At 42.1% G+C, this 9,143-nt stretch overlaps 1 protein-coding gene across 4 annotated transcripts in view; it reads right to left on the bottom strand.

Annotated features, from left to right (window-relative positions):
* Window positions 1-202: 202 nt before the first annotated feature.
* aatkb (apoptosis-associated tyrosine kinase b) overlaps window positions 203-9,143 on the bottom strand; it is an 80,748-nt gene continuing 71,807 nt past the window's right edge. For all 4 annotated transcript variants that reach the window (XM_047376918.1, XM_047376917.1, XM_047376919.1 and 1 more), the window contains 4 exons: window positions 5,464-8,938; window positions 4,934-5,063; window positions 4,641-4,844; window positions 203-3,892 (listed from right to left, as the gene is read on the bottom strand). In XM_047376918.1, coding sequence (XP_047232874.1) covers window positions 3,864-3,892; window positions 4,641-4,844; window positions 4,934-5,063; window positions 5,464-8,938 — 3,838 coding nt within the window. In that variant the 3' untranslated portion in view covers window positions 203-3,863. The remainder of the gene's footprint in view (window positions 3,893-4,640; window positions 4,845-4,933; window positions 5,064-5,463; window positions 8,939-9,143) is intronic.

Genomic DNA, 9,143 nt, shown 5'->3' with positions numbered 1-9,143 from the left:
TTTTTTCTGTGAATAAGTTAGCAAATTTATTGCAGGCCCTGTTAGAGTGTTATAAGAAGAGTTATAATTAAGTTTTTGTGTTTGTGTGTTTTAAGCATTGCATCGTTTGACCTTTGTACTTTGCAAACACTCTTTGAAAATCCCAGGTAATCAAAGGTCTTTACTCTAATAACACTAAGAAAAAGTCAACCAAAGCCTTAAACTGTGTAAACCAGAGTTTATTTATATCTAATAGAAAGTACAGAAAGTAATGGTTTGAACAGGTCATAGTGCGGGCACATATTACAGACAGTATTCCAATCCTCCTCCTGCACATTTCTACAATCAGTTCAGGCCAAAGCTGCTGTCTTGTTCCTTTTCTCTGTCTTTGCTTTGGGGTGAAAACAACACCAGTTGTACTTGACCCTGAAACACAACACAACATGTCTTTGGCAACAGTAGATGTAGATGCTCCTATCTTTCTTCCATTCCCTGCCTCACAGGTTAAGCTAAGCTCAAAGTATGTTTCTCTCAATACAAAAATATTACAGACCGCCAATGTTTCTATGCTAAATTGTTACAGAATATTAAAGCCTTGAAAGGCAAACACATAGAGGACACTACATGTTGGTTAAAAGCAGAAACCTGCATTTTCATGGCTCTGGGAACTCATCAGTGTCTTTATTTTTTAGTTTTGACACAAAAATCACAGCATTGTCACACTTTATGGTACGCCTTCTGCCTTTCAGCTGACCCAACCAATCAGACTAAATTGTTATAACTCAGGAGTCCCACCCAAAAACAATATGGCTCGGGTTTTAAATAGGAAATGTTTAACCTGTTAAGCTAATCCCAGAGTGAGAGGACAAATCTGTAGTGAATAAACAGCAGGTTACAGTGACAGTAGAGTCAAGTACTTTCAATCACTCTTACAAACCAGTGACAGAGAACAAACACTGAATGTTTAAAACAGAACCTGGTAACTGTTAACTTTTAATTAATTGATCTATCTCTGCTGTGCTTCAGCTCTGCATCAAAAGGACATTTTATCATAGAAGTGCAACCCAGGTAGACTCTTCCTGATTGATTGATCTTACACTGGCAAAATGGACCAGCAGAAGCATTAGGAGGAACCAGGAAGAAAGGAGCACACCATGGACTCTAGTCCTACAAAAAATCAAAATGATTCGCAAAACTCAGGATAAGCTAGATGTTTTTACCTTGGAGGAACTGAACTCAGAAATTTCTAGTAGCATCTAGCTCAGGGGTCTGCAACCTTTACAATCCAATGAGTAATTTTTGCCCTCAGTCCAGCTAAATAAGACTCGTTGAGAGCCACAAATGTTACATGTCCTATAAAAAAAGAAAATTTATATTTGATCTACTAAAAGAAAATTGTAATTTTTATTTTTAGGTTTTCAAATACAGAAAAATCATAAATCTTTGGCTAAAATAGGATGGGCACATTTTCTTTACATTTCCCATATTTCTGAGATGTTATTTGTGAAAAATTATGTAAAAAAAACCCCATTAGTTTCTAATCTAATGTCAAAAAAATCTTACAGACACAAGAAATTCAATGCGATTATTCAATGAAAAAAATGAAAAATGGCTAAAACCTGCATTTGTTATTAAATCTATATTTAAAAATTTAAGTTGGTTCTATATAATTTTAAGAGCCACTGTGGAAAGTCCAAAGAGCCAATTGTAGGACTGAAGGTGCTGGTTGCAGACCCTTGATCTAGCCAGTAGGGGGAAATATGCGATAATACAATCGAAAGTCCTGATAAGTCTAAGATTATGATACCAAAGGTTTTCTCTGTGGTTTAACATTTCTGAATGTTAACATAGGAGATGCATTGTTCTTTCACCATAATTAAATGTTTTGTTAACAGCTTGCATGTTAAACCATCTGTGGGACAGTAATGGTGTTTATGGCAAATTACATTACTAGTTGAGAACATGTCGTGTTACTGAAGTCTGTCTGGAAACCCCTCACCTTGTAGTTGCACCTGGAAATTCTGCTCTTAGAAACTGTGAACAGAATCCGGGACAAATTGGGGTAGAATGGAGCCGGTGATCAACAAATGGATGAGTGCACAATCTGCAGTGATAAAGACAATGTACTGTTCTGTTATAGTTAGGGAGGAGGAGAGCTGAAAGGCTGATCTAGACTTTAATGCCAACTTATGTTGATGAGCTGTGGGTAATGACCAAAGGAACGAGACTGCAAATACTTGTGGCTGTAATGTGATTCCTCACTTAGAATGGCTGACCCCATCCAATTTGAAAAAAGCCAACTTTTCCATTGTGGCTCTCTCCCATTGGTAGGAGGTATACAAACCACGGACCTGCTGGACAGAGAAAATATATCACAGCTGGCTTGGGAACACCTTAGAGTTATTTTGGATGAGATGGAAGAAGTAGCTGGGAAGAGGGAGGTCGGGGGGTCTCTGCCGAAGCTGTTTGTCCTATGATTGGGTTCAGATAAAAGGTTAAAGATTGATAGATGGATTATAAAGAGAATAATTGACTGTAAGATGATATGAAGCACAGTTTTGGGAATGAGGCATTTAAAAAATAAGTCCTTTTAAAGTTGATTTCAAGGATACAGTTTTGTTTTTGTTATAAATATGTTAATGCCATCGCTTTGCATTTACAGCTATCAATTTAAAGTTATTTTTATTATGTACTGAGACATAATCTTCCAAAAGCCCAACTGCTGAAACTGCTGTGAGGACAATACAATAGTGCTGTTTGGTGCTGCTGTGCCAATCTGTGCTGCATAACAGTGTGATGAACAGTATCTGTGGATGTTGTGAACCAGTAAACTTTAGAGCTTTCAATCTGCTCTGAATTTACAAGATCTTTGCATCAATGTGATGAAGTGACCTTTATGTGTTCAGAATAACCAAAAGAAAAACCCATCTTGTATATGAATTATTTCTCAACCGAAGCAGAAAATATGCAAACATGCACACCTATTGTTGGATATAACTAATGTCACTCTTTCCTTTTGTTTGAATCATTCTTACAGTGGTTCCTAGATTCTTGAAACTGTGTATTGTTAAAGAAAAGTGCTGCAAGTCACTTTGGGGAAAGTTGTTCTGTGACGCTTTCAGTTGTTGGTTGCCATGGACTCAGTTTGGTGGCAAAGATGTTCTTTTTTGTGAAACTGATGAAAAAAAAAAGTGTCTAGAACAGTTGGGTAGTTCAGATTTGACAGACAGTTCAGTCTTTAACCAGACAGCTGCTCATGTTCCCATTACCACCACAATGTCCAATCTCTCTACATGAACCAAATATTAACATTATATTACTTGTGATACCTCAAGCATTCATGGTATTTATTAGTACAAGTAAAACATTTGCTAAAAGTAGAAAGGCTGAAGCTGATTAGTCTTGTTCAAAGTGCTCGTCCTTTGTTGAAAAGCCACGGAGTGGATGTGTTTTAATTAGCAACAATCTGACAGCAGGTTTCTTTGTCCTGCCAAGGTAGTTAAGATTGGCTCCACATCTTTATGAATGATTCCAGTTCTGAATGAAAAAATGAAAAAGGTGCCCAATGTGTCCATTTCCACCAAAGGTCTTTCATACCATGATGTTTTTGATCCAAAAATATGTGGGGCCAAACTCTGCGCTCTTTTAAGAAGGTCATCTTTTATGCAGCCTTCTTAAAATTTGATATTTTTATCATTATCCTTTTAGGCTTTTTTAAACTACTCAGGCCAGTGTTACATGAGGACATCATTTTCAAAGTGTCCGCAGGCAGTAAGAGGCACTGTCTTGTGTTTGAAAAACCTGACATTACAATGATAATGATAATAATATAAAAAAATCTGAAGTCATGCTAAAATAGTCCCAGCTGTTGTCACAGAGGCTTGTTATTCCTTGTCTCCATCTTCACTGCTTCCTGCAAAGAAAGAGAGGAAGCAGAAAACAATAAATGCATCAATAAATTTTACAACCTGTTTTTTTCCTCTAAATGGTCAGACTATAAGCTGCTGCCTAAATCCACACATTGCTCCCAGAGTTCAGCACTTGTTCGGTTATTTTAATGGAGATGATGACAGAGGATTTACAAGCAGCCTTATATGTTTCTTTATCACACGATACACAGCTCCGCGTCTGAGAGAAAGTTAGACCAATGGTGAAGGAGTGTGTTGGTGCTAAAGGATGTTGTACACAGCTGTATGAACCACAGAGAGAGAAAGCAGCAGAGCCAGACCATGAAGATGTGGGAAAGGGTAATTGATTTTATTCTGAATTAAAGCACCACAGATGTGATGTTTGCTTAATGGAAATGTTTAGAGATGGTTTCAAGGATCTGTTTGTGGTCTTTGCACATCTAGATAAAGCTGATTATAGAAGGCAGAAAAAGGAACTGTGCTTTATTTGCATTTGCATTATTTGTCCTTCATTTTACAAGAACTAATACCACTAAGATTTAAAATCTTTTACCAGGTGGATCCTTATTTTCCTATTTCTTTAATTAAGCTCCTTTCATCCTGCAATGTGCTAACTGCTTTTTTGTTGTCCAATTTGTGGATTACTGTGCTAAATAAACTAAACTTAGCTGTTCTGTTTCGTGTCCTTCAGCATTCAGCCCTAATTCTGCTCTGGGGAGAGAGGAGTTGTTTGCAGGTGGTGAAGTGACCAACCTCCTACAGAGTCCATATCCGAGTCAGAAATGTGAGTGATGGAGAACCGGGACACGTTGGATGGGGAGACGGTGAAGCGGGACAATTGGACTGGTTTGGGCTCCGGACCTTTGGTGACGGAGCGAGGAGGAGGAGAGTCGGCTGCCGTTGAGGACATTGATAGAGGTAGCAGGGGAAAGTCGTCCTCCCACTCAAACCCTGCACCTGAGAGAGAACGGTGAGGAAAGGTTTATTTTGGTCTTCAGAAAACGTTTTTTGGGAACAAGTATAAGCAGAAAAATAAACACACTTACTCTCTTCTGAGATGTTTCCATCTGAAGAACCATCGGAGACATTAGGCCTTTCCTGGGATTTCCTTCCAGAGCTTGAACCCACTGATGCTAATGGGACGCCATGCTCAACCAGCTCTTTAGTTGGACTCTCCTGGTGATGTAATATTAGGAAATGGAGTCAATGAAAGTCGTGATAACTGATCCTGAAAAAGCAGAAAATTCTTAAAGGAAGCAGATCACAAACAGCACTCTTCAGTATGTAGGTTGATGCTGTGGGAAGAAGACTCAAAGTTTATGGCCAATATTTGACTGCACTACTATCTAATATAAGATCTACAAACTGTATAAAATGGTAAGTCTGTCATCATTTTGTGTCTGGAAAATGAATCTGAACCTGCTAAAATGATCCTTTTAGGTGCTGCTAAAATTATTAGGATTTTAGCTAAACTGCAAATGTGGTTTTATGCCAGAATTTTATATAAACAAAAAATTAGCAATCAGTCATATGATCCTTAGGTTAACAATGTGTTTGATCTATCTTCACCACGCACCTGATCAAACAGGTAGACGGTAACATCGTCAAAGAAAGACACTGTCTTCTTCTTGTGATCCTCCTCCAGGTCCCCTGCAGACAGCGATGGCATCTTGAGGAGACTTCGCAGTTTGTGAGCCTGGCTGTTGTCGCTCAACACTATGGGCACAGGGTGGCACTCTTCCTCACTTTCGTTCTCCTCTTGCACACTGTAGGTTCGCAGCTCCTCATCTGACTCGTCGCTGTCTGTATCAGCGTCCTCCTTGTTGGCCTCCTCACCGGCAGCGGGAAATGATTGCTCTTCTGTTGCGGGAAGTGGAGGTTGTGGGATGGATGGAGAGATTGGTGAGGAAGAAGAGAACCGCCTGCTATTAGCTGTGTGCTGCAGCGCCACCTCATCTTTGGGTAAGATGTGCAAGATTTCGCCAGACATCCCTGACGGCCTTTTGTGAATTGTTTTCATTGGTGTTTCCTCCATCTTGCAAGCCTCAACAGAATCTTTTATGTCCTTCATTTCTTTCTCTTCCTTAAAGCTGGAGGTACAGTCTTCTTTAAGGGCACCAAGAGCTTCCTCCATGGCCCCCACCACCTCAGCTGCCCAGTCCCCCAAGGCTGAACTCTCTTCATGGGATGGCCATTCATCAAGTATCCCCTCGGCAATTAAGGTTGAATCTAAAGGTTCCTCTTCCTGGCAGTGCTCCTCTGTCAAGCATATCTCTGGAGGAGGAGATTTTGTTTGGCCTTTTGGATCATGGTACACTTCAAGTTTTAGGCCTCTGTTCACCACAAAATCTTTTAGTTTTTCCTCCTCTGCACTTTTCCTTTTCTCCGTCGTTTTTCTCTCCATGTGCTGTTTCTCACCATCACTGTGATGATCCGCTTCTTTCAGCTGAAGTTCCCTCTCCTCATCCCGACTTTGCTTTTCATTCTCACAATCTGAAAAGTAGGCAGAGTCTCTGTAAGGAGTCTTGTTACTCAGTGGTAAAAGAATGGGGTCTTCTGTCTGCAAGCTTTCCAAAACCAAGTCTTGACCCAACGATACTTGAACCTCTGATGGGGCTGCTTGATCCTCTTCCTCATGGTTCTCCTCAACTTCCTCCAGACTGGAATCCAGGGTAAGCTTCGCCTGAGGTTGTGGTCGGGTTTCATGGGATTCTTTGGGGACAAACTCAGGACTCTCATTATTCTCTGTATCATAACCACTGTCCATGGCTTTAGGTGAGCTGGATGGTAGGGAGGATGCAGGGCTGAGTCCTTCACAAGATCCAGCAGCAGATGGAAGATCCATTGAGTCCGTGGAATCAGGAGTTCCTACTTGTTTCTGCAAAGATTTGAAAGCCGGAGATGCGGTCAAATCACTGCCCTCATCTGCAAAGATGCCTGAAGTGACGTCTGTTATGCCGTCATCTTCGTCGCTGCAGTCGAGGATGTCAGCGAGGCTTACAGTGGAGCCACCTTGGTCCACACCGCTGTCAGCTGTGTGGCTCAGCTCTGACTGTGGATCTGTAATGCAAACCATCACGTGCCTGTTGTCAGGAGGAGGAGTACTTTTGGTCATCATCAGAGTTACCTCTTCTTTTCTAGGCTCTGGTGGTTTCTGCATGATCAGATTTTCTTTGATAACTTCCTCTTGCTTCTCCTTAATTGGTGTTTCATCAGATGTAACATTACCATGCTGCCTGTCACAGTCGTCAGACTTTATCAAAGCATGTTTGGAAACAATGGGACCCCCAGGAGCCGGTGATAGATTGATCAACTCCTCACTGCTGAGAATATCAGTGGCCTTATCTGTAATGTAGTTGCTGTGACTGTAGTTGTAACAGTAGTTGTTGTTTCTCACTAACAAACCAGTGAGTGGGTCAACAAAATGGTTGTGGCAGCACTCTCCAGATGGTGGCACCTGAGTGTCCCCTTCGTGGCACAGGTAGATGTAGGCATTGCAGTTGTCTGAGGGCACAATGGTGTCCTGTTTACTCAGACTAAGGCAAGCACTGTTATCTTTGGCCTGGTGTGGCTCTAGATAGTCAATGGGTTTGGGAAGAGAGTGAAAAGCCAGGCTGTGCTGGTCCGGCCAAGTGTCTTCGATGTCTGTACTTGGCATGGTGTAGTTAAAGTCGGTGTAGGAGTCCTGTCTGCAGCTGTGGCTCGCCCGCCTGTGATGGCCAGCACTGCTGTGCCGGTGTTTCGAAGGCCATGTGTTGCAAGTGTGTCTCTCAATAAATATGTCCTCTTCTTCTTCCTCTGAATCGCTGTCTCTTTGTCCGACGAAGAGTGCTCCTCTGGTCTTCATGTTAATATTGACAGAGTGGCTATTGTGCCTCGTGTGGCTGGGCATGGTCTTCCTTAGAGAGCCCATCATGTCATAGTAACCCCCCATCATGTTCTTCCCTAAGAGGGAGGTCTGACTGGTGTCCAGGTAAGACTCAGTGTAAGCCTGTTCAGGTAGACTGTTTACAGAAGGGGATATACCAAGAGGGTTCTCCAGTTCTCCTAAAGCCTGACGAAGGCTTCTAGACCCCCAGCTTTCTTGATGATGCTCGCTAGAATGCTCACTTCCAATCAGATAGGGATCTATTTCTAAAGGAGGGGAGTGCTCATAGTAGTAGCCCCCGTCTCTGTCTTTATAGGACACATAATGACTTGATTCCCATGGTCGAAGGGGGCTGCTGTCTGAAATTTGACCTAAAAGTGGCTCCATTGTCAAGGAGATGGCTGGACTCGAGTCATTCGAGTCATACGGGTCAGATTTGTGGATTTCCGCAGACCAATAGGGACCCATGTTTTTTGTTTGTGATGGGCAGGCCATGCATTCACCAGAGTCTGCACTACCAGTCAGGAAGCTCCCACTGCTGCCCTGAAAGTCTGGGCTGTAGGAGCACATGTTGTAATCTGGATCCATGTTACAGTCCACGGGCTCCTCAATACGGATATAATATTCACTGCTTACTGAGGGGCTATGGGCACTGAGGACAGGGAGCACACTGGGTGGATGCAAGTGTTTTTGTTGATAGTAAGGAGGAGAAACTCCATGACTCAGGCTCTCCATAGGACATCCTCCAACAATGCCCCCTGGTGGATAAAATACTTCTGGACAATGACGGTTGGTGTGAGCACACATACTTGGGGACTCTTGGGCTATATAGGATGCATCTGCTCCAGCTTGCTCCCACTTGTACTCAAAGTTCAGGCCGTGGCTGGTCTCTGTGACTGTCAGTATGTCATCTCCAGACTCTGAATGGTATCCATCACCAGATGCAAACTGCTCTAGCAGAGGGAAAGAAGAGGAGCTTGATGGGGGTTGGTCTCTAGCCATCGTCGAGGTGGTTTGGTTGCTGCTGAATCCAGGATTAGGACGCAAAGAGTTCCAGCGCCTCTCGAAGTCCTCTTCGGCCTCGCTGGCCCCTTTTGCACAAAGATAGCTGAGCAACAGGTGCACTTCCTCTGCATTGGGTCTCTGGTCAGGTTTGAGCCAGCAGAATTGCATCACTTCATACCTGAGAAGCCCAAAATAAGAAGGGAAAACGTCTACAGTCAGTTTCCTTTAAAGTAATGTTGTAAATAATTAAAGGAAAGTTGAAATAATAAGACTAAATAAAGTACCAGTACAATTTATGTGATAATTTCTGCAGGAACAGTAAACAATAATCTGCTAATCCTGAAAGTGATTTCATGGAGTTGCTCTTGGCTCTGTGTTTTGTT

Source organism: Girardinichthys multiradiatus, chromosome 10, assembly GCF_021462225.1.
Source record: "Girardinichthys multiradiatus isolate DD_20200921_A chromosome 10, DD_fGirMul_XY1, whole genome shotgun sequence".
NCBI classification, from domain to species: domain Eukaryota; kingdom Metazoa; phylum Chordata; class Actinopteri; order Cyprinodontiformes; family Goodeidae; genus Girardinichthys; species Girardinichthys multiradiatus.
Note: the sequence above shows the minus strand (reverse complement) of the source record. Positions and strands in the feature narration are given on the sequence as shown.